This window comes from Anolis carolinensis, unplaced genomic scaffold (genome assembly GCF_035594765.1).
Source record: "Anolis carolinensis isolate JA03-04 unplaced genomic scaffold, rAnoCar3.1.pri scaffold_7, whole genome shotgun sequence".
Taxonomy (NCBI): Eukaryota; Metazoa; Chordata; class Lepidosauria; order Squamata; family Dactyloidae; genus Anolis; species Anolis carolinensis.
Window position 1 is genome coordinate 36,316 of NW_026943818.1, and position 25,763 is coordinate 62,078.

The window sequence follows — 25,763 nt, forward strand, 5'->3', positions numbered from 1 at the left end:
TGACGTTTGCACAGTCCTCGTACACTGCTGCTACAATCACCTGTTCTGCTAATTTAATAATTTTAGGCACTTTTAGGCATTATTTACTTACTTGTGTTCCTTCTACTTATAGCGGTTATTCCCTTACTGTTTTGATTTTGCTACTGTTGTGTTGTTTACACTGTTGCGAACCACCCCACCCACAACTAAAAACAGAGGCATTCCAGACACAAATTGATCGGGGGCAGCTAACACCTCCCAACAAAGGATTCCTCCAGGCAGGAATGAATCTGGCAAGGCCGTTAATGCTAACAAAGGTGATTAATCACTCTGCAGTTTGCCTGGGATCTACGACTTAATCTCCTGTTTTTAATACTGTATCCTGCTTGTTGATTTTAATGATTGTTTTTATTGATGCTGATGTTTTTTACTGGGATAATTGTTTTATTGCTTTGTTACTGTTATTTGTTTGTTTTATCGGGCCAGGCCCCATGTAAGATGCCCCGGGTCCCTTCGGGGAGATGGGGCGGGGTATAAAAATAAAGTTATTATTATTATTATTATTATTGATGTGATGTTTATTATTATCTATTGTATTACTTTTAATTATGCTATGATATGCTGTTTTTATATTTTATTATATTGTATTGCTCTGGGCATGGCCCCATGTTAGCCGCCCCGAGTCCCTTCGGGGTGATGGGGCGGGGTATAAAAATAAAGTTGTTGTTGTTGTTGTTGTTGTTGTTGTTATTATTATTATTATTATTATTATTTACAACATTCACACGGGCCTCTGACAGACAGGAGTCCTTTCTTTCTCCCACCCTGGACCTTCAAGAGATATATAAACCTTCCTTGCTTAGTTTTTGCAGTATACAGTAGAGTCTCACTTATCCAAGCTAAACGGGCCGGCAGAAACTTGGATAAGTGAATATCTTGGATAATAAGGAGAGATTAAGGAAAAGCCTATTAAACATCAAATTAGGTTATGGTTTTACAAATGAAGCACCAAAACATCATCTTATGCAACAAATTTGACATAAAAAGTAGTTAAATACATTCGAGTCTCACTTATCCAAGCCTCTGGATTATCCAAGCCATTTTTGTAGTCAATGTTTTCAATATATTGCGATATTTTGGCGCTAAATTCGTAAATACAGTAATTACAACATAACATTACTGCCTATTGAACTGCTTTTTCTGTCAAATTTGTTGTATAACATGACGTTTTGGTGCTTAATTTGTAAAATCATAATGTAATTTGATGTTTAATAGGCTTTCCCTTAATCCCTCCTTATTATCCAAGATATTCGCTTATCCAAGCTGCTGCCGGCCCGTTTAGCTTGGATAAGTGAGACTCTACTGTACTTGTAATTACTGTATTTACGAATCTAGCACCAAAATGTCATGATATATCGAAAACATTGACTACAAAAATGGCTTGGATAAGCGAGGCTTTGATAAGTGAGACTCTACTGTACCTCGCAACCTCTGAGGATACCTGCCACATATGTGGGAGAAACGTCAGGAGAGAGTGCTTCTGGGACCTGGCCAGACAGCCCGCCCAACAACCCAACCGCAACCCCATTCCCGCCTGCTACGAGGATTCAGGTGAATTATGGCTAAGAGGAGCTGCAACACGGCAGTGATCCACAGAAGCCATTGCACTTCTTGGTGTGCTCACCTTGGGCTTGCATCCGCGTCCGGACCAGGGCCAGGGGGTAGCTGGCCAGCTGACCGCAGGTGCTGGAGATGGTGCCGCAGGCCAGCAGGACAAAGACGCCCGGGTCGGCGCTGTTCACGGCGTAGCGCTGCAGCCAGCTGTTCTTCAAGGTCTGCGGAAAAGCCCAGAAACCCACCAAGGGTGAGTGGGAGGGATTCGCAGGCACCCCACCCGTGCCGGTGGACAGCGAGGCTGTCTGTCTGCGCAAGCAGCCCTCGGGCCCCTCACCTCGTAGACGGCCAGGTCGATCCCGGCGTAAGGAATGATTCCCAGCATGTTGGGGACGTAGCCCTTGTAGAAGGCGGCCATGCCTTCCTTGGCGAGGATGTTCCGGGCGCAGTCCAGCATCCCCTGGTACTGGCCCGTCTTGCGCAGCGCCATCCGCGTCTTCAGCACCTGGGGGGACGCCGGGAGGAAAGGCATCACGGATCCTCCGCCAGAGTTGACGTGGAGGGAGGGAGGGGGGGAGGCCCCAAGGAAACGGAGGGGGAGGGGAGAGCAGCCCCCTCCTCTTTGACTTGAAACATTATTTATTTATTTATTTGCAGTATTTATATCCCGCCCTTCTTTCTCACCCCGAAGGGGACTCAGGGCGGATTACAATGAACACATATATGGCAAACATTCAATGCCAACAGACAAACAACATACATTAGACCAGGGGTCTCCAAACTAAGGCCCGGGGGCCGGATGCGGCCCTCCAAGGTCATTGACCTGGCCCCCGCCCTCACTTTTAAACTTAGGCTCACCCAAAGTCCGAAATGACTTGAAGGCACACAACAACAACAATCTTACTTAACTTGACTATCTCATTGGGCAGAAGCAGGACCACACTTCCCATTGAAATCCTGATAGGTTTAGAGTATGATGGTTAAAATTGTTTTTATTTTTAAATATTGTATTGTTCTTTCATTTACCAATATTGTGCTATGGTAATAATATAATATATTGTGTATACATATTGATAATAATATTATAATGTAATACAACATAATATTTATTTATTTATTTATTTATTTATTACAGTATTCCTACCCCACCCTTCTCACCCAATAGGGGACTCAGGGTGGCTAATAATAATACAATATAATAATATTGTATAATATAATAATATTAATTATATGTTATATATTAAATGTAATATTACTAATAATATTATGAAATAGTGGTATAGTACAATATAGTAATATATAATGCTAATATTGTGCTATGCTAATAATATTATATTGTATGTACATACAACTTGTAAGTTGCTCTAAGTCCCCTTCGGGGTGAGAGAGGGTGGGGTATAAATGTAGCAAATAAATAAATAAATAAATAAATAATTGTTGTTGGGTTTTTTTTTCTGCACTACAAATAAGACATGTGCAGTGTGCATATGAATTTGTTCATGTATTTTTTTCAAATGATAATTCGGCCCCTCAACAATCTGAAGGACCATGAACCGGCCCTCCACTTAAAAAGTTTGAGGACCCCTGCATTAGACAGACTCAGAGGCATTTTTAAACATTTTTCCAGGTTCATGATTCCGGCCACAGGGGGAGCTGTTGCTTTACCGTCCAGTAGTGGCTGTACTTCCTCATTCCTTTCCTCGTGCTTTGCTGGCAGTTTTATGGTGTTGTAAATTAGCCTCCCCGCATAAAGCGTCCCTAAATTTCCCTAATTGACAGGTGCAACTGTCTTTCGGGGCTGCATAGGTCAACAGCAAGCCGGGGCTATTAATGGTCGGAGGCTTAACCCCACCCGGGCTTCGAACTCATGACCTCTCGGTCAGTAGTGATTTATAGCAGCTGGTTACTAGCCAGCTGCACCACAGCCCGGCCCCATTGCACTTTATTCCTCGGCCTCAAAGCATTTTAGAATATAACCTTGTATTTTAGTTCTAGCGGTCCCTCCAGGCCATAATAATAATAAAAATAATAATAATAATAAACTTTATTTATACCCCGCCACCATCTCCCCAATGGGGACTTGAGGCGGCTTACATGGGGCCATGCCCAGAGCAATACAATATAACAAAATATAATAGAACAACAAATCACAGGCCATCCTCTCCTCCATCCCAGTGGTCTTTTTTCTTTTCAGATTCATATGTTATTTGAGTGATTATATTCCTTCTGTTTATGTGATTGTTTTAGTCAATTGTTTTGTTTTTGTTTTTAATTCTTATATAGCGTTTTATAGTGTTTTCAAGTGTTTTATTGTACAATGTTTTATGCTGATTTTATATTGGAAACCGCCCTGAGTCCCTTTCGGGAGAGAGGGTGGTATACAAATAAACTTTTACTTACTTACTACTACTACTCCTCCCCCACCACCACCACCACCACCACCATCTCCCCCTCCCCCTCCACCACCACCACCACCTCCTCCTCCCCCCAAACCCACCTCCATGGGGTAGATGCTGCTCTGCGCGATGGCTCCCGCCAAGGACCCGGCCACCAGCCGCTCGTGGATCCTCAGCACCTCCTGGTCCGTCCCAATGAAGCGCTTGATCTGCCGGGAGAGGGGAGACGCCCGCCCTTAGACCCTCGTCCATCCGTCCACCCCCTCCCTCCCTCCCTCCCTCCCTTCGCCCCCGCCAAAGGCAAACACGACCGCCCCCCCCCCCCCACTCCGTGCATCTCATCCTACCTGCTCGTAGGCCATGAACTTGATGGCGGACTCGGGCGCGATCTTCAGGACGTTGATGCCGTTCCCGCGCCAGAGGGACCGCGGGCCGCCCTCGCGGATCATCTGCGTGAAGCCCCCCACGATGCACATGTTGTTACTGCGCGAAGCGTGGACCTGAGAGAGAGAGAGAGAGAAAGAAGGGCGCATGAGAATGGAGCTTTGGCTCAGACCAGGCCTGGGCCCACTTCACGTCAAAGTGTGTGCTGGGTGGGGTTTCTTCAAAACACCATCGATCATCTACTCCAGATCATCAGCACCCTGACGAATTGGTTGCAATCAACGGCCACACCAATGTCAGACTCAATGTCAGACTCAAATACATCCGTAGTCTGAAGTCCAAACATTTATTTCAAGATCTATCATACATATTTACAAAGCATAGCAAACGCCATTGCTCTGAGCTGGCATTTCTCTTATGCCTCTTTGCACGGCAAGCACAGCTCAACACACTGAGATAAGAAAGCACATTCCTCAGTCCGAAGGAAGTTCCCGACCTCCAAGGCCGGAAATCATGCCTGATAGGTCACAGCAGGCTGTCTGTCAAAACTAGCCTGCTGTTAACTGTTTCATTGCTGAAACACACACTCTTGCACAACAGCAGAAAACACTTGATTTACATTTCATACACATACAACCATAATCCAACACTTCAGTCCCCCATCCAGGTGTTTTGGACTCCCAACTATGAGGAAATTGTGGGGGTTGGAGTCCAAAACACCCAGAGGGAGGGACGAACTTTGCCCAGGCCTGGCTGACGTAACCCGATGATGCCACATGAAGATGGGCCAGGCCCTGACGACAGCTCTGCAAAGTCCAAATTCCCAAGGTCCAAACATCAGGCTCTCGGGACCTGCCAACTGGGCTCCACCGCCCTTTGACCCCTGAACAGGGAGAGCGGCCCGTAAGTCACAGGTGGCGTCATGCGCAGGGGAAACAAGCATGTTTTGCTCAGTGGACCTTCACTAAAGACATGTTGACATAACCTGATGTATTCGCTGGATTAATGTGAAGTTGAATACAGACTGGCTCTGACGTTTGGCCCAATGCTACTGGCCCTGTTGTAATGGTCACACAGTGGTTTACTGTCTTAATTGAGTGTGATATTGGTTTTTAAGTGTTGGTTTTAACTATATTTTGCATTATATGTGGCAGTAATCTTGCCATTATGTAAGACTGCTCTGGGTCCCCTTGGGGGAGAAATTAAGTAAATAAAATAAATAAATAAAATGTTCTACTCAATGGGCTCGTGGATCTTTCACTTTGAGTCTCCTTGTGGAGATAACTACACACAGTAACACAATAATATCATCTGCCAACTGCAAAGGGCTGCCCGACTGGGATCTGCACGCATCATCCGAAAATACATCACACAGTCCTAGACACTTGGGAAGTGTTCGACTTGTGGTTTTGTGATACAAAATCCAACATGTCTATCTTGTTTGCTGTGTCATACAATGTTGTTGTGTCAATAATAATAATACAGTAGAGTCTCACTTATCCAACATAAACAGGCCGGCAGGACGTTGGATAAGCGAATATGTTGGATAATAAGGAGGGATTAAGGAAAAGCCTATTAAATATCAAATTGGGTTATGATTTTACAAATTAATCACCAAAACATCATGTTATACAACAAATTTGACAGAAAAAGTAGTTCAATACGCAGTAATGCTATGTAGTAATTACTGTATTTACGAATTTAGCACCAAAATATCACAATGTATTGAAGATATTGACTACAAAAATGCGTTGGATAATCCAGAACGTTGGATAAGCGAGTGTTGGATAAGTGAGACTCTACTGTAATAATAATAATAATGATGGGATCTGCATGCTTCTTCTGAAAATACATCACACAGTCCTAAACGCTTGGGAAGTTATTATTATTAATAATAATAATAATTAATAATAATAATAATTTGACTTGTGATTTTGTGAAACGAAATCCAGCCTATCTATCTTGTTTGCTGTGTCATACAATGTTGTTGTGTCAATAATAATAATAATTTGACTTGTGATTTTGTGATACGAAATCCAGCCTATCTATCTTGTTTGCTGTGTCATACAATGTTGTTGTGTCAATAATAATAATAATAATTTGACTTGTGATTTTGTGATATGAAATCCAGCTTATCTATCTTGTTTGCTGTGTCATACAATGTTGTTGTGTCAATAATAATAATAATAATTTGACTTGTGATTTTGTGATATGAAATCCAGCTTATCTATCTTGTTTGCTGTGTCATACAACCTTGTATAATATTAATAACAATAATAACGGCAGCGCTACCTGCATGAGGACTTTGAGGCGGTCCAGGGGGGCGGTGCAGGTCCTGGAGACGGCCCCGGCGCCCCCTCCCGCCACCAGGTGGCGCCACCACATCCCCGTCTGCCGCTCTTCCACCGTGAACTCGTCGGGCACCGTCAGGTTCTCGCCCACGTCGAAGATCTGCAAGGCAACCAACCGGGCAAGGCATGGGCATTTCCCCCTCCGGCAGGTGTTTCCAGGGCTTCCTTATTAGTCTGGCAATGTTTACACTACATCAAGGAAGCAATTGGAGTTTTCTAAGAACTGAACTGGTGTTTGCAGGGCATAAATGGGTTCCGTTCCAGTACATTTGTGCCACGGGGAACACAACGAGTGGGCGTTTCGTGGCGGATCTCCGCATCAGCACAGGTGCTGCCCAGAAAGCGGGTCGCCTGCCAGTCCTGGCGTTCAAAATGACCGGCCAAGGGGAACAGAACAGGGAGAGAGGGAGGGAGCGCTGCTCATGTTCCCAGGCCGGCCTGGTCTCATTAATGTCAAAGAGATAACACACACTATAAAGGTTCAAAACATAAAAAGAGATGTGTATATTAGAGCAACTTGCAAAGGCCACAGAAATAGTCAGGCCTCTCTGAGTATAGAGCTATCTTCCTTCTATGTAAAAAGGATAAGCGAATACTATAAAGTTTCAAAACGTAAGTTGCATATGTAATTCAGAGCACCATATACATACAATACTACCTGAGAGTTAACAACAATAATAATAAGTACAGTCAACTGTTATATATATTTATTTATTACGGTCGATGACCAGCAACATAAAATGTACAAGCATCAGAATAGCATAGAAACATATGCAATTAGATATAAAGAAACACAGTGAAGAACAAGGTTAAAACACAGTATTGAATGTGGTAGTTAAAATGATATAAAACATTTATATGCTAAAATGGCAAAGGTAAATGCTGAAGTAAATATTAAAACCTACTAAAACCTTGGCAACATCTTGCACCGACAAGCTATAGCTGCTGCACAAAAGCTAGCAACTTTGGCAGTAATTTTGGGGTCTTGGTCTGCCAAAAGTCAACTGTTATTATTATTGTTGTTCACTCTCAGGTAATATTGTGTGTATATGGTGCTCTGAATTACACAGTAATTCGCTTATCCTTTTTACATAGAAGGAAGATAGCTCTATACTCAGAGAGGCCTGACTATTTCTGTGGCCTTTGCAAGTTGCTCTAATATACACATCTCTTTTTATGTTTTGAACCTTTATAGCAGGGGTCCTCAAACTTTTTAAGTGGAGGGCCGGTTCATGGTCCCTCAGATTGCTAAAGGGCCAAATTACCATTTGAAAAAAAATACGAACAAATCCTTATGCACATTGCACATGACTTATTTGTAATGCAAAAAACAAAACAAAAAACCCCAACATCATTTATTTATTTATTTACTACATTTATACCCCACCCTCTCTCACCCCAAAGGGGACTCAGAGCGGCTTACAAGTTGTATGTACATACAATATATTATGTTATTAACATAGCACAATATTAGCATTATATATTACTATCTGGTACTATACTATACATTTAATATATAATTAATATTATTATATTATACAATATTATTATATTGTATTATTATTATGAGCCGCCCTGAGTCCCCTATTGAGTGAGAAGGGCAGGATAGAAATACTGTAATAAATAAATAAATAAATATTCTATTGTATTATATTATAATATTATTATCAATATCATATGTATACACAATATATCATATTATTACCATAGCACAATGCTAGTAAATGAAAGAACACTATAATATTTTAAAATAAAAACAATTTTAACCAACATACTGTAAACCTATCAGGATTTCATTGGGAAGTGTGGGCCTGCTTCTGCCCAAAGAGATAGTCAAGTTAATTAGGATTGTTGGTATTTTGTGCCTTCAAGTCATTTCAGACTTTGGGTGAGCCTAAGTCTAAAACTGAGGGCGGGGGCCAGGTCAATGACCTTGGAGGGCCGCATCTGGCCCCCAGGCCTTAGTTTGGGGACCCCTGCTTTATAGTGTTTGTTATCTCTTTGACATTGTCTAGTATAGACATTTGTGTGTATTTATCATTATAACTGGTCTCATTAATGTCACACAAATTGGGTGCCGAGAGGACCCTCCTGGTCGCTCCCACGGCTGGCACGTGGCCTCCCGCGTGGACGGACGGACGGACGGACGGGCAGGGCGGGAGGGAGGGAGCGGGTCAGATCCAGTCGCTCAAGCGCACTGGGAACCTCGACTCTCTTTATCTCGATTCTCAGGTAACTTCTGCTGTGCCCGTTTTATGGGAGAGAGGAAAGGGACTGAAAACAAAGGCGGAGTGCCAGAAGCAGGAAGGAACCGGAGCCGGGCGGCAGGAGATTCCCGCCCCAGGATGTGGGGAGAAGGGCGCGCGCATGGTCTAGGACAGGGGTCCCCAAACTAAGGCCCGGGGGCCGGATGCGGCCCTCCAAGGTCATTTACCTGGCCCCCACCCTCATTTATAATATAATATTTTATATCAGTTTTAATAATACAATATATTGTATATACATATATTGATAATATTATCATTTTATACAATATAATATTAATAATAATACCATATAATAATATTAATTATATGTTATATATTACATATAATATTACAGTATAGTGGTATAGTTCAATATAGTAATATATAATGCTAATATTGTGCTATGCTAATAATATAATATATTGCATGCACATACAGCTGCTCTGAGTCCACTTCAGGGTGAGAAGGGTGGCATATAAATGTAGTAAATGAATAAATAAATAATTTTGGACTTAGGCTTGCCCAAAGTCTGAAATGACTTGAAGACACACAACAACAACAATCCTAATTAACCTGATCTCATTGGGCAGAAGCAGGCCCACACTTCCTATTGAAATCCTGATAGGTTTATGTTGGTTAAAATTATTTTCATTTTTAAATATTGTATTGGTCTTTCATTGTTATTGTTGTTGTTTTGCACTACAAATAAGATATATGCAGTGTGCATAGGAATGTTTTCGTTTTTTTTCCCAAATGATAATTTGGCCCCTCAACAGTCTGAAGGATGGTGGACTGGCCCTCTGCTTTAAAAGTTTGAGGACCCCTGGTCTAGGAAGCTGTGCCCAAGGAGGAGGCCTCCATGTCGCCATAGCCTGAATTACCGTGGAGTGCTTCCAGTAGAGGATAATCTCCGGAATGTTCTCCACCGGGTGCAGGAGGTGGTAGTCGCGCCACTCGTTCCAGTCTATGGTCATCGTGCCGTTCTTGTCCATGCTGCAGGAGGGGAGCCAACCGAGAAGGTGAGGTTGCCTGGAAAGAACGGCACCTGTGCATCCCACCCCCCCCCCCCCCACACACACACACACATAAATACACAACTGCAGAGCCCACTACACGCGTGTGACACGCTGACCCTCGTGGCCGGCGCATGGGAAGGACATGCACTTTGGTACTTACTGGGTGACGGGGCCCCAGAAGTGCCCCTTCCTGATCCTGACAGACAGGCAGGCAGAAGGGAAGAAAGAAAGAAGGGAAGAAAGGGGTGCAAAGAGGGAGAAAGGGACAAGTCAGTGCGGGTTGAGAGTCAGCAAAGGAAACCCTTTAGTGTGTTAAAGCGCACAAAGACATCAAAAGCATCACCATTATTTATTTACTTATTGTACAGTACAGTAGAGAGTCTCACTTATCCAACTCTCAGTTATCCAACGTTCTGGATTATCCAATGCATTTTTGTAGTCAAGGTTTTCAATACTTCGTGATATTTTGGTGCTAAATTCATATATACAGTAATTACAACATAGCATTAATGCACTTTGCCCAGCTCATTTTATGTTTTTATTGCTGTGTTTTTCATGTGTTTTATAATGATCGTGATTTTAATGCCTTTTAAATTTACTTGTGTGTTTTTGTAAAACCGTATGCTGGTTTTATATCTGTAAGCCGCCCCGAGTCCCTCTGGGGAGATGGTGGCGGGGTACAAAAATAAAATTATTATTATTATTAACTACTTTTTCTGTCAAATTTGTTGTATAACATGATGTTTTGGTGCTTAATTTGTAAAATGATAACCTATCTTGATGTTTAAGAGGCTTTTCCTTTATCCCTCCTTATTATCCAACATATTCGCTTATCCAACATTCTGTCAGCCCGTTTATGTTGGATAAGTGAGACTCTACTGTATTTATATTCTGCCCTCACCCCGAAGGGGACTCAGAGCAGATCACATTATATACATATAACGCAAACATTCAATGCCTTTAACATAGAACAAAGACAAGACAAACATAGGCTCAGAGCTGGCCTCGAACTCATGACCTCTTGGTCAGAGTGATTTGTTGCAGCTGGTTGCTCAACAGCCTGCGCCACAGCCCAGCCCATTACATTAAGGGGATTTCTATCAGCACTACTAGCAACAACTATAACCACCAACATCCCATGAACTACAAGACAGAGACAACCCAAGGCAAGTGGCATTGCGTCTTGGCTCACCTGCCCAACCCAGGTATAGGTTAGTTAGTAGCCAGCTGCAATAAATCACTATGAGTTTGAGGCCAACCATTGTCAGAGTGAGCACCCGACCATTAAAAAAAAAAGCCCTGCTCGTTGTTAACCTAAGCAACCGGAAAGATAGTTGCATCTTTACTCAGGCCTTTAGATAAAGATTGCTCATCCCCATAGCAATCTGTATCTGTGACCATTCTTGTACCGGTTTGCACTTCTTACCTTTGTCAACTTGATCTAGACACAGCAGGGTCTATTCCCATCCCAATTGGCACTTCCAAGAATTTGCAGCACTTTATCAGTCACCTCGTGTTTACAATATTTATAGGGTGCACCTTATCCAGTCTACTTTTACAACCTCTCCGTTTTAATCCATGTTTTTATTAGTTCTTGTCATTTGTTTTTATAATTGTGCATGTCTCTTGTCTATTGTTCTGTTTTATATTGCTATTGTTTTTATTCGGGCTTGGCCCCATGTAAGCCGCCCTGAGTCCCCTTTGGGGAGATAGAGGCGGGGTATAAAAATAAAGTTGTTTTTGTTGTTGTTATTATTATTATCTAATAAATAGGAAAATTTAGGTCCTGCTTATGCGGGGAGGCTAATTTAATTTATTTACAACACCATAAAAATGGTCCAGCAGTGTTTGGAATGAGGAAGTATTCCACCAAGGACTCGGGTGTCCCAGTGGATGATGAAGCCAAGAAGCCGCGAAGCAGGAAAGGAGCAAGAACAGAAACAGAGGGGAGAGCAGCATCACACTACTTCCCAGCCACGCTCACCTCTTGAGGATCTTCTCCGCCTGCTGTTCTGAGATCTTGACGCCCAGGTCGCGGAGGGACTGCATGATCTCCTGGGCATCGATGCAGCCTGCGAGAGAGGGCGAAACGTCAGCCACAGGCCTGACAAACTGAGGAAGGAAGGAAGCAAGGAAGAGGGGAGCGAGCACTCCCACTCCATCATCCCCTCCCGCTCACCGTCGTTCTTCTTGTCCAGGCTCTTGAACACCAGCCGCAGCTTCTTTTCATGGTCCTGGAGGTAGTGCACAAACTCCTCAAAGTCCAGCTGCCCGTCCAGGTCTTTGTCTCCGGCTTTCACAATTTTCTGCAGAAGAAGAAGAGGAGGAGAAAAACGACCACGTTAAGTGGGCACTGCACCTGCTTCTGCACCATCGCTGCCAAACAGGCTCCCAGGAATCTGACGACAGCATTCTCTTCTGACGTTTCGCCCACATCTGTAGCCGGCATCCTCAGAGCCTCGGGCCCTTTCCTTTTCCCCCTCAGCCGCTTAAGCGGCTGAGGGGGAAAAGGAAGGGGCCCGAGGCTCTGAGGATGCCGGCTACAGATGTGGGCGAAACGTCAGAAGAGAATGCTTCTGGAGCATGGCCATGCGGCCCGGAAACACACACAACGACCCTGCGATTCCAGCCATGAAATCCTTCAACAACAATTGCAATTATTATTATTAATAATAAACAACAACAATAATAGGAACAATAGCAAGTAGCAACATATGCCGAGAAGAGCCCAAGTGCAGCGATATAAGGATTTTTGGCCTGGAAAAAGAGATGTTCCAAAGGCCTCAGGGCCCAATTGCTCTTGGCCTTCACCTCAAGGGCACAACGGCTGTTTCTAAATTCAATTAGGAGGGAATATCAGCTTCTGGGGGGAAGAAGCAGGCATTCCTGAGAGATAACAGCGGCTTCAAGGCCAGCCTGAGCTGGTTTGGTCCCCATGCAAAATGCCGGGCCAAGCAGGTTTTTTAGCAGCGGAGCAGAGTGTATCTTTGCAAAATAGATTACCGGCAAGGTCAGGTTCTTAGCAAACAAGGAGGCCTCGCCCCCCACATTCCTCTCGGCACCTTCAGCCTCTGGCCGGGCTCAGGAGGGACTTGGCCGGCACCTGCTTTACCCGTTTTTAATGCATAAACATTAGGAAATGCGCCCCGGGAGATTCCGCGTTGCAAGCCACCCAGAAAAGGCCAAGTGGCTCTTGGTAGCCACTCAGCAGGGCGGCCCAGGGATCTCCACAGCAATAGCCTCAAAATAATAATAATAATAATTTAATTTATCACACAGTCCTAAAAACTTGGAAAGTGTTCAACTTGTGATTTTGTGATGTAAAATCCAGCATATAAATATACAGTAGAATCTCACTTATCCAAGCTAAACGGGCCGGCAGAAGCTTGGATAAGCGAATATGTTGGATAATAAGGAGGGATTAAGGAAAAGCCTATTAAACATCAAATTAGGTTATGACTTTACAAATTAAGCACCAAAATATCATCTTATACAACAAATTTGACAGAAAAAGTAGTTCAATACGCAGTAATGATATGTAGTAATTACTGTATTTACGAATTTAGCACCAAAATATCATGTTTTGAAAACATTGACTACAAAAATGCGTTGGATAATCCAGAACGTTGGATAAGCGAGACTCTACTGTATATCTCGTTTGCTGTGTCATACGCTGTCTTTGTGCCAATAATAATAACTTTATTTTTGCATCCCGCCTCCATCTCCCCAAAGGGACTCAGGGCGGCTCACATGGAGACAAGCACAACAACACAGAACAAACACAGAACAATCAATTAAAAACATTATAACTACACAAAACAACAACAACAACAACAACTTTATTCTTATATCCCGCCCCATCTCCCCAAGGGGACTCGGGGCGGCTTACATGGGGACCAGGCCCAACAATATACAATAAAATAACAATATTAAATACAATCCAATCACAACAAATTAATACATCAATATTATAAAAACACAACAACACATAAAAGCATAGCCAGTGGCCAAGGGCGACATGATAGCACTTCAATCTTTAGTCTTTGGGGAGAGGAATAAAATTATAGTTGTGCAAAATATTAGGAGTACTAATAACATGGGGCAGTGACAAAGTGCAGAAGGCTAGGATATAGGTGGAGGGGACTCAATCAACTATTCATCTTAATCAAAGGTGGCTTGAAAAAACCACATCACCAGAATTAAGACCAGGACAATGAAATAATAACTAAATGGGTGCAATCCCAGTTAATCTCCAAGGATGCCCAGCAAGAGAGCCCAAGGGCTGCCTGCGGAGTCACAGAATTGGCCCAAACCTGACTTTTCTTTCCAAACCGTTAAAGAAAAAGGCGCTCAAGGGAGTGGAATGAATACACTTGGCATTAAGAGCACCAAATACAGCACCGAGCATGGTTTGGAGCGTTCCTCCCTCCCTCCTGAAGCTAAACTTAGACCTGCCTTCATATAATTTAATACTTTGCCTAACTGAAGGTCTAAACCTTAATGAGGATGCCATTCCATTAAATGGAACGACCTTTCGTCCATCCAAGGAGGGTCTAATCCGGAGACAGTCATATGACAGGTCGTAAAAACCAGAGCATACTTTGGGGCTAAAGATAGAGAGAGACCTCTGGCCCATCTGCGGATTGAGCAAAGCCAGGGGTCGAGGGTTTCCCAACCGAGAGGGCCCTCTTGGGCAAGCGCCAATCATCTCTTTCTCCTCCAAAAACGAGTATGCGACGGCTATGCCGATTTAGCTGCTCCTGCCAAACTCACTTGGCTGGGGCGCAAACATAGCTTCTGAAATGATATGACATCCCACATGCCATGCGCGGCCCAGACATTCTTTTCTACACATGGCCGGCACATTCATCTTCCTGCAGCGAGGACATGACAGCGCAATCTCCAATGCAGATTTTAGGGTTAGTAAGTCAAGCGTGGCTTCATTACAATGAGACGCAAAAGGCCGTTTCCCTGGATCGGGGGCCGAGGAGGGGCACCCCATACATGACCCAAAACACGCAGCCGCCCGTTCCGACACCTAGATCAGAACCACGGGATATCACAATCCGCTTGCGTCATTCTGGGATGGTCAAATTCCGGGAAAAGAGTCAAGAAGACAACAAATAAACATTATTATAATATATATAATATATTACATTATATAATATCATATACAATATTATTTATAATATATAATATATATATAATATACAATAATTTATAAATATACAATATATTGTATGTACTTATTGATAATGATAGTATAATGTAATACAATATTATACTAATAATAAAATATAATATTAATTACATATTATATATTAAATGTAATATTACTAATAATATTACCATAAAATTATATAGTACAATATAGTAATTTAATTGCTTATATTGTGCTATGCTAGTAATATATTGTATGTACATTTGAATTGTAAGCCGCTCTGAGTCCCCTTCGGGGTGAGAAGAGCGGCATATAAATGTGGTAAATAAATAAATAAATAATTATTATTATTATTATTGTATGACACAGCAAACAAGATAGATATGCTGGATTTCGTTTCACAAAATCACAAGTCAAACACTTCCCAAGTGTCTAAGACTGTGTCATGTATTATTATTATTATTATTATTATATGACACAGCAAACAAGATAGTCATGCTGGATTTCGTATCACAAAATCAGAAGTCGAACACTTCCCAAGTGTCTAGGACTGTGTCATGTATTATTATTATTATTATTATTATTATTATTATTATTGTATGACACAGCAAAAAAGATAGATATGCTGGATTTCGTTTCACAAAATCACAAGTCAAACACTTCCCAAGTGTCTAGGACTGTGTGATGTATTATTATTATTATTATTATTATTATATGACACAGCAAACAAGATAGACATGCTGGATTTCGTATCACAAAATCACAAGTTGAACACTTCCCAAGTGTCTAGGACTGTGTGATGTAGTATTATTATTATTATCATTATTTTATTATGACACAGCAAACAAGATAGACATGCTGGATTTCGTATCACAAAATCACAAGTCGAACACTTCCCAAGCGTCTAATACTGTGTGATGTATATTATTATTATTATTATTATTATTATTATTATTATTATTATTTTATTATGACACAGCAAACAAGATAGATATGCTGGATTTCGTATCACAAAATCACAAGTCGAACACTTCCCAAGTGTCTAGGACTGTGTGATGTATTTTCGGATGATGCGTGCAGATCCCAGTAGGATTATTATTATAATTATTATTATTATTTCCACCGTTCAGAAAGGCCAAGAGCAGTGGCGAAAGGGAGAGGCTCCGAAGGAACTTTCCAAGAAAGTGGGGAAACTCCACGGCTAGCAACATCCTTCCTGGAATGAGGAAGGGCAGCATTGCACAACTACACACACACACACACACACACACACACACACACACAGGGCAGGGTAACATGGCCTGGTTCCATGGGAGTGAGACCGAAAGAAGGACAAAGCGGGTGGCCGGCCTTAGAAGGAAAGAGAAAGCTTAACAGTCCCGGCTATTTAGCCAACAGATCAGCTGTCCTTGTGCAAATCTGCCTGGAACCCCCTTCTCCTTCTTCTTAAATACAGTTTATATTTAATTCTACTTTAATGGTTGTATATTGTATGCTCCTGCTTTTATGCCAAGCCACTTAGAATCCCCTTTGGGGAGATAAAGCAGAATATAAACTAACATAATAATGTGTTGTCGAAGGCTTTCATGGCCGGGATCACAGGGTTGTTGTATGTCTTTCGAGCTGTGTGGCCATGTTCCAGAAGCATTCTCTCCTGACGTTTCGCCCACATCTATGGCAGGCATCCTCAGAGGTTGTGAGGTATCCATACCTCACAACCTCTGAGGATGCCTGCCATAGATGTGGGCGAAACGTCAGGAGAGAATGCTTCTGGAACATGGCCACACAGCCCGAAAGACATACAACAACCCTAACATAATAATAATAATAATTAAAAATACAATATATAGCAATATTAATAAAATACAATAATAACAATAATGTTTTAAATCAAATTCTGATGCTTTTATGGCAAGCTGCTTTGCATCCACTTTGGGAAGAGAAAGCAGAATATAAATCAACAAAATAATAATATCCGCCCTGAGTCCCCTCTTGGATGTAAGAGTGGGATACAAAAGCTGCAAGAAATAAATAAATAATATACAATATATATTAATATTAATAAAATAATACAATGATAAAATAATAATAATAATAATAATAATAATAATAATTTAAATTGTATGCTGATGCTTTTATGGCAAGCTGCTTTGTGTCCCCTTTGGGGGAAATAAGGCAGGATATAAATCAACATAATAATAATATATAATATATATTAATATTAATACAATAATAAAATGAGAAAATAAAAATATATTATTTTATTATAATATATTATTATTATTACTAATAATAATATTTTGGATTGTATGCTGATGCTTTTACGGTAAGCTGCTTTGTGTCCCCTTTGGGGAAGTAAGGCAGGATATAAATCAACATAAAAATAATATACAATATGTATTATTAATAATAAAATAATAATAATATTATTGTATTATATTCTAATATGATATTATTACTAATAATAATATTTTAAATTGTACGCGGATGCTTTTATGCCAAGTTGCTTTGAGTCCCCTTTGGGAAGATAAGGCAGAATATAAATCAAGGTAATAACAATAATATACTATATATATATATATTAAAATAATTATATAATAATAATAGTAATATTTTTAAATGGTATACAATATATATATATATATATATATATATATTAAAATAATTATATAATAATAATAATAATAATAGTAATATTTTTAAATGGTATACAATATATATATATATATATATATATATATATATATATTAATATTAAAATAATTATATAATAATAACAGTAATATTTTGAATGGTATGCGGATGTTTCCATGCCAAGCCCCATCCTCCTTCCCCGGCTACCTGCTTCCACTGTCGGTAGGTGGAGAACTCCCGGGAGGGGACGAGCAGGCTGAGGCGGAGGATGGGCCGCAGCTCGGCGGGGAGGCCCCGGGACTCGAAGTACTCGAACTCGGCCTGGGCCTCCCCGAAGGCCGGCACGTAGAGGCACAGGCACAGCATGGCCCAGGCAGGCGGCGGAGGAAATGCCGGCCGGCCCCGCGCCCGCGCGCCTATGAGGGCCGCCCGCCGCGCGCCCATTGGCCGCCCCGCCCCGCCGCCCCGCCCACCCGGCCGAGCCCCGCCTCGGATTGGCCGTCCCCGCGCGGGCCCCCGAGGGGAGGCCCCGCCCACCTTGGGCCCCGGCTCGGGGGAGCGCGTGACCCGGCCTCTCAGCCAGCGCCCGCCTACGTCACCAGGCGGCGCGCGCGCGTCACTCGCGGGTTAACCCTCGCGGGCCCGCGCCACTCTGCTTCCCCACAACGCAGCAAGCAAGAGCCCAAAAGTGGCAGGCCAAAACCCGGACGCCGGATGAGACACACAGAAGGCTGGGCGACAAGCAGCCGCAGGCTTTCAATGCCGGAAAGGGGCTAACCAGACAGAATGGATCAAATTTATTTATTTACTGTAGAGTCTCACTTATCCAAGCTAAACGTGCCGGCAGAAGCTTGGATAAGCGAATATCTTGGATAATAAAGCGGGATTAAGGAGAAGCCTATTAAACATCAAATTACATTATGATTTTACAAATTAAGCACCAAAACATCATCACCAAAACAACAAATTTGACAGAAAAAGTAGTTCAATGCGCAGTAATGCTATGTAGTAATTACCGTATTTACGAATTTAGCACCAAAATATCACGATATATTGAAAACATTGATTACAAAAATGCGTTGGATAATCCAGAACGTTGGATAAGCGAGGGTTGGATAAGTGAGACTCTACTGTATTATAAACACAACAAGATGAGTCCACAGCAGACATTCTGCTGGCTATTGATAATTTATTATTATTATTATTAAATTTATTATTATTGTTGTTGTTGTTTTTGCACCTAAACAGGGCAGCCAACAAATAATAATAATAATAATTATTATTATTATTATTATTATTTCTCCCTGCTCCCATCTCCCCGAAGGTACTCAGGGCAGCCAACAAATAATAATAATAATAATAATAATAATAATAATAATAATAATAATAATAATTTTTATTTCTCCCTGCTACCATCTCCCCGAAGGTACTCAGGGCAGCCAACAAATAATAATAATAATAATAATAATAATAATAATAATAATAATAATAATAATAATAATAATAATAATTTTTATTTCTCCCTGCTACCATCTCCCCGAAGGTACTCAGGGCAGCCAATAAATAATAATAATAATTATTATTATTATTTCTCCCTGCTACCATCTCCCTGAAGGTACTCAGGGCAGCCAACAAATAAATATAATAATAATAATAATAATAATAATAATAATAATAATAATAATGCAGGAAGGAAGCAGGGCTTGGGGAGTGGGGCAAGACGGGAGAGGCGGCGGCAGCGGCGTTTCAGATGGCACCGGGTTTTGCCAAGCCTGCAGAACAGAAAGCCAATGGCACCGGAAAGCACACACTCGCTAACTGATAGATTCACGCTTAATTACACCTCCACGGCGTGTGCACTCAGTCAGAAAGCGGTTTAATTGCAGGTGACAAATGGCAAGAAGGAAAGCCTTTCTGGCCCCCTGTGCGCAAAAGGAGGGAGAGACGCGGCCTTCAGAGATGCACGGACCCTGCTCAGAGCCCTCCCAAAGGGCAACGTAACACTTCACACCGACTCTCACATCCTCAATGAGAATAATAATAACAATAATACTTTATTTTTATATCCCGCCACCATCTCCCCAAAGGGACTCGGGGCGGCTTACATGGGGCCGAGCCCAAAGACAAAACATAAACAAGATTAAAAGCATATATAAGCAGTATCAACAAACAGATAAAATAAAGCAGATTAAAACACAATAAAGCAATATAACTCAGCCATAATAAAATAATATGATAAATTATTTTATCATATCGAGTCCCTTCGGGGAGATGGGGCAGGGTATAAGAATAAAGTTATTATTATTATTAAATGACACAAAGTACTGTTTAAGACAGACCAAACCAGATTATTATTATTATTATTATTATTATTATTATGACACAGCAAACAAGATAGATATGCTGGATTTCGTATCACAAAATCACAAGTCGAACACTTCCCAAGTGTCTGGGACTGTGTGATGTATTTTCGGATAATGCGTGCAGATCCCAGTAGGGTGGCCTTTTGCAGCTGGCAGATTATTATTATTATTATTTTATTGTACGACACAGTAAACAAGATAGTCATGCTGGATTTCATATCACAAAATCACAAGTCGAACACTTCCCAAGTGTCTAGGACTGTGTGATGTATTAGGGTGGCCTTTTGCAGCTGGCAGATTATTATTATTATTATTATTATTATTATCTGGTTTGGTACTTCACTGTATTTTGTTGGCCGTTGGTGGTGACGGTAAAAATGATGATGATGACGACGACGATTATTATTATTATTATTATTATTATTATTATTATTATTACCCCGCCACCATTTCCCCGAAGGGACTCGGGGCGGCCAACAAAATACAGCCAAGTCCCGCACATAGATAATACATAAATCTGAAATGATAAAAACCACACACATACATAATACAATGTATTATGGACCCCTGGAACCGGGTTCGCCATGTCTGCCTGCCTGTCGGCTTTTGTTGACAATACTTCTTCTACCTTCCAGAACCTTCCCAAACCGCCAGAGATTAAACCAGATCCCGGAATTTACTCCTGTGCCCGACTATAAGGCCTTAAGGGACTTGGCATCAATAGGAAATTGTATTTTTCCCCTAATCGTTTGCAGTGACAGCCAATGTGTTACACGGACCGGGGATACGCAACCTCCGGCTTTGGGGAAGGGTCACATGGCCACCAATGGAAGTGGCCAAGGAAGCTTTTGCGGATCCACCTTTGCCCCTTTTTCGTGGGGACAAAGGTCGACACAAACAAGTTATCACATGTTGAGACCTTGCTATGCAATGCCATGTCATGAGTGAGGGGATTTCGTCCATTGGAAATGTCACTTCCCTGGCACAAAGACACCTCATTTCGGCCATTCCAGAGCCCTCTTTAATTACCGTATATCGCCAGCCCTGCCCTATTATTCCTGTTACCTAACCAGGCTTAACCAGCCCCCAGCCCCGATGACGTCTGTCTCCGTAGAAAACAGGATCCTCTCTCAAAACCCAGATCCTCTTAGCGGCGGAGGCACCTGGGCTTTGGGCGCCTGCCCGGACCCTCCGGGGACGGAGGCGTCACTGTTCAGCCCACACGGCAGCCGGCTCAAGGTGTTTGTGGCAGCGATATAATCCTGGAAAAAGCCAGAAGAAGGAGCCTTTGCCCTTGCAACATCCCGTCAAGACTTCGCCCGGGAAAACATATTTGCAGCAGAGCCGTGGACTGGTGTCCAGCACATGAGTTGTGACCAACGGCCAGGCAGCAGCCTCACCCTTCGGGGAGATGGAGGCGGGTTATAAGAAATAAATTATTATTATATACATTGTTATATTATATAGTGTTGTTATTATTATATATTATCCATTATTATATTATAATATATTGTAGTATTATATATATTATTCATTATTATGTTATATATTATATTATTATATATTTTACTAGCTGTGCCCGGCCACGCGTTGCTGTGGCGAAGTATGGTGGTATGGGAAATAAAGTATTGAGGAATTGGTGGTAGTTAAGGTAAAGGTTTTACCCTGACATTAAGTCCATTATAAATGGATTATATAGCTGTGTGGAAGGGCCTTGAGTCTACACTGCCATATCATCCAGTTAAAATCAGATAATCTGTATTTTATAGGCAGTGTGGAAGAGGCCTAAGTGAAGCCTAACTCTGTCTGTGCCCTGGGCTGAGTGGGTTGCCAGGAGACCAAGGGGGTGGAGCTTAGCCTTCTAACTGGCAGCAATTGGATGAAAACAATTCTTCCTCTCCCTCTAATTAGGACTTTATTTTTCTTTTCTTTTTGTTGTATGAACGTAGAGGCATGGATGAGGGGTTGTGCTGCCAAGTTTAGTGTTTCTGGGATGTGTAGTTTGTTGTTTTGTCCTAGGCCAAAATTTCATTGCCCTTTTATATATATAGATTCATTATTATCTATATATATAAATGAGTGATGGCATCACGGCGACCCACAAAACAACAAAACTACAGGCCCCCCAACCTCGAAATTTGACAACACAACCCATCATCCACGCCTCTAGGTTGATACAACAAAAAGAAAAGAAAAATAAAGTCCTAATTAGAGGGAAAGGAATAATTGTTTTTATCCAATTACTGCCAGTTTAGAGGGCTAATGTCTGCCCACTTGGGCTCCTAGCAACCAACTCAGCCCAGGGACAGGCAGACTTAGGCCTCACTTAGGTCTCTTCCACAGATTATCTAATTTGCACTGGATTATATGGCAGTGTAGACTCAAGGCCCTTCCACACAGCTATATAACCCATTTATAATGGACTTAATGTCAGGGGAAAACCTTTACCCTTTACCTTAACTACCACCAATTCCTCAATACTTTATTTCCCATACCACCAGACTTCGCCACAGCAACGCGTGGCCGGGCACAGCTAGTATATATATATATATTATATTATTATTATATATTTTATTCATTATTATATTATATATTACATACCTTCTGGATGACCTTGAGCCATTTCTAGGAACCCGGCCTCAATGAATACCAGGTGCTGTGGGCTGCATTTCAGGGGAAGGGACCGGCAGAAACGCCTCTGCAGACTCCCGGACTAAGACAACCCTATGGCATTCATGGGGTCACCATGGGTGAACCCAAGATACAGACTACACACAGCGTTCTCCGGGCGCTGCTGAATCGCAAGTGCCAGCCTGCATAATAACAGCCGGTGAGGAAATGTCTCCTTTTTGTGTCCTCACGGGACATAGAAACACGCAAGAGAAGCACCAGGATGGCCGAAGTGGACACAAGGCATTCGATCACATCAAGCAATGGGGCTGGCTTGGCGGAGTCCCATTCCATCTCGGTCACATCAGGAGACCTTCCTTCCTTCCTTCCTTCGTTCCCAGGAATAGTCTGTTTCTAGCCTTCAACATTCAGCACTGCTAATCACTCCATGGCTCAAGTTATCTATATATATAAAAGAGCGATGGCATCACGGCGACCCACAAAACAACAAAACTACAGGCCCCCCAACCTCGAAATTGGACAACACAACCCATCATCCACGCCTCTAGGTTGATACAACAGAAAGAAAAGAAAAATAAAGTCCTAATTGGAGAGAGAGGAATAATTGCTTTTATCTAATTGCTGCCAGTTAGAAGGCTAAGCTCCTCCAACTTGGTCTTCTAGCAACCCAATAAAAAATAATTAAAAACACTAAAAAATTAATACAATAAAATACTATAATAACAGAAAATAACTAAAAAGAATACAAGAAAATAATAAAATATAATAAATAAAAAGATAACTTACAATAAAATTAATAAAAAAATACAAATGTCAAATAAAAATTACACAACAATTTTTAACCAATACCACCACCACTTTGCCACAGCAACGCGTGGCCAGGCACAGCTAGTCTATATATATAAAAGAGTGATGGCATCACGGCGACCCACGAAACAACAAAACTACAGGCCCCCCAACCTCGAAATTTGACAACACAACCCATCATCCACGCCTCTAGGTTAATACATCAAAAAGAAAAGAAAAATAAAGTCCTAATTGGAGAGAGAGGAATAATTGCTTTTATCCAATTGCTGCCAGTTAGAAGGCTAAGCTCCTCCAACTTGGTCTCCTAGCAACCCAATAAAAAATAATAATAAAAAACACTAAAAAATAATAAAAAACACAAAAAAATTAATACAATAAAATACTATAATAACAGAAATAACTAAAAATAATACAAGAAAATAATAAAATAAAATAAATAAAAAGATAACTTACAATAAAATTAATTAAAAAAATACAAATGTCAAATAAAAATTACACAACAATTTTTAACCAATACCACCACCACTTTGCCACAGCAGCGCGTGGCCGGGCACAGCTAGTTTAATTATTAAAGTAAGGAAGAGTACACAGTTATTAAATTTCAAAGCAGGCCCTGTCCATACCAGTTGCCTTCCTTCAGAAGGACTTGACCTTCTACCATCATAACGTTGATGCCTTTTCCAAAGATGTTTATCAGAAACACAAACAAATGTTGAAGTTGAGGGTGTTGACAGTCGCATTAACTACCCGTTCTGCTGCTTTTCCTTTTCCAGCCCAGTGCCGTGGAAGAAAACAGCGTGACTGCCGCCGGGTGCCTTCGTCCCAGCACAGGCTTCCAAGGCCATTCAGTCCACCCCCATTTCTGCCACACTGAAATACACAATCCAAGCCCTCCTAACAGATGGCCAACCCGCCTCTGCTCCAGAGAAGGAAGGAGACTCCACCACGTTCGGAAATACTGGGAAGACAGTGGAGGACAAACCAGAAATGGCCAAAGGTCCTTTTAAGAAAAGAAAAATCAACATTTTGGCCATAGCAAAAGGCTGCCTCTTTTGTCTGTGGAAGTGCCACTTTGTGTAAAGGGAGAGAAAGTAGCACATGGCTGGATGGCCATCTGTCAGGAGTGCTTTAATTGTTATATTTATAATTTTATTTATAATTTAAATGATATTATATTTATAATATTTCATTTTATATTGTACTAGCTGTGCTCGGCCACGCGTTGCTGTGGCGTTGTCTGGTGGTGTTGGTGAGAAATTGTTGAGGTAGTTAGTGGTGGTATTGAATGTCTGTTGTATGTTTAGTATGCACACTGAAGTGGATTATATGGCAGTGTGGAGTCAAAATAATCCAGTTCAAAGCAGATAATATAAGATTCTAAATGGGTTATATAGCTGTGTGGAAGGGCCTTGAGTCTACACTGTCATATAATCCAGTTAAAATCTGGTAATCTGTGGAAGAGGCCTAAGTGAGGCCTAACTGTGCCTGTCCCCTAGACTGAGTAGGTTGCTGTGAATGGTGTATTATGTTTTTGTCTATTATAATTGTGTTGTTGGGCTCAGCCCCATGTAAGCTGCCCCGAGTCCTCGCAGGGAGATGGTGGTGGGATACAAAAATGAAGTTATTATTATTATTATATTATTATTTCAGGCTGCAGCCAGCTCAATGCAGCATAAATCAAGGCTCCAGGTGGGGACAGAATGACCGCACGCATCAGCACGCAACACAAATGACGGGGACATCGGGACACTCTGAAGGCGAAGGCTATAGCGATACATCAGCAATTCCCCTCTTCCCAGAAGTCACCTCTACCGCGAAACCTGTCCAACCGAAAGGACAAACAAGACCGGCCTCTGGATCCAACCCTACTTAAAAACATTACCTGTGTTTGTTCTGGGCTCATCAAACGAAGGCTCTCCAAAGTATCCCAGCATGAGCCTCGCCATCCCATCCGGGTCAGTGATCGCACCTCGAGGAGAGCAAACAGAGGCAGACGCCGGAAGGGAACATGTGCTTGGGGATCGTACACAATCCCAGGACAGCACACGCTCTGTGCCCACGGCAAGCACACGTGACCCCTGGGCCTGGCAGGGTCAGGCATTTCTCGTGATTTGAGCAGAGAGAGTGGTTTCGAGGGCAAAGAGGCAGATGCTGGACTACGATCGTGGCCCAAGAGAGGAA

At 41.9% G+C, this 25,763-nt stretch overlaps 1 protein-coding gene across 6 annotated transcripts in view; it reads right to left on the reverse strand.

The window, feature by feature from the left end:
- The window catches only part of slc25a25 (solute carrier family 25 member 25), a 42,887-nt gene that overhangs the window by 2,812 nt on the left and 14,312 nt on the right, over window positions 1-25,763 (reverse strand). For 2 of the 6 annotated variants that reach the window (XM_062960166.1, XM_062960169.1), the window contains exons 2-10: window positions 12,166-12,292; window positions 11,971-12,058; window positions 10,147-10,182; window positions 9,852-9,963; window positions 6,666-6,824; window positions 4,337-4,489; window positions 4,091-4,198; window positions 1,931-2,098; window positions 1,664-1,814 (exon numbers count right to left, since the gene is read on the reverse strand). In XM_062960166.1, coding sequence (XP_062816236.1) covers window positions 1,664-1,814; window positions 1,931-2,098; window positions 4,091-4,198; window positions 4,337-4,489; window positions 6,666-6,824; window positions 9,852-9,963; window positions 10,147-10,182; window positions 11,971-12,058; window positions 12,166-12,292 — 1,102 coding nt within the window. Of the gene's footprint in view, window positions 1-1,663; window positions 1,815-1,930; window positions 2,099-4,090; window positions 4,199-4,336; window positions 4,490-6,665; window positions 6,825-9,851; window positions 9,964-10,146; window positions 10,183-11,970; window positions 12,059-12,165; window positions 12,293-17,988; window positions 18,185-25,763 lie in introns of those variants that run through there. The other 4 variants (XM_062960167.1, XM_062960171.1, XM_062960168.1 and 1 more) reach the window with 3 other exon arrangements.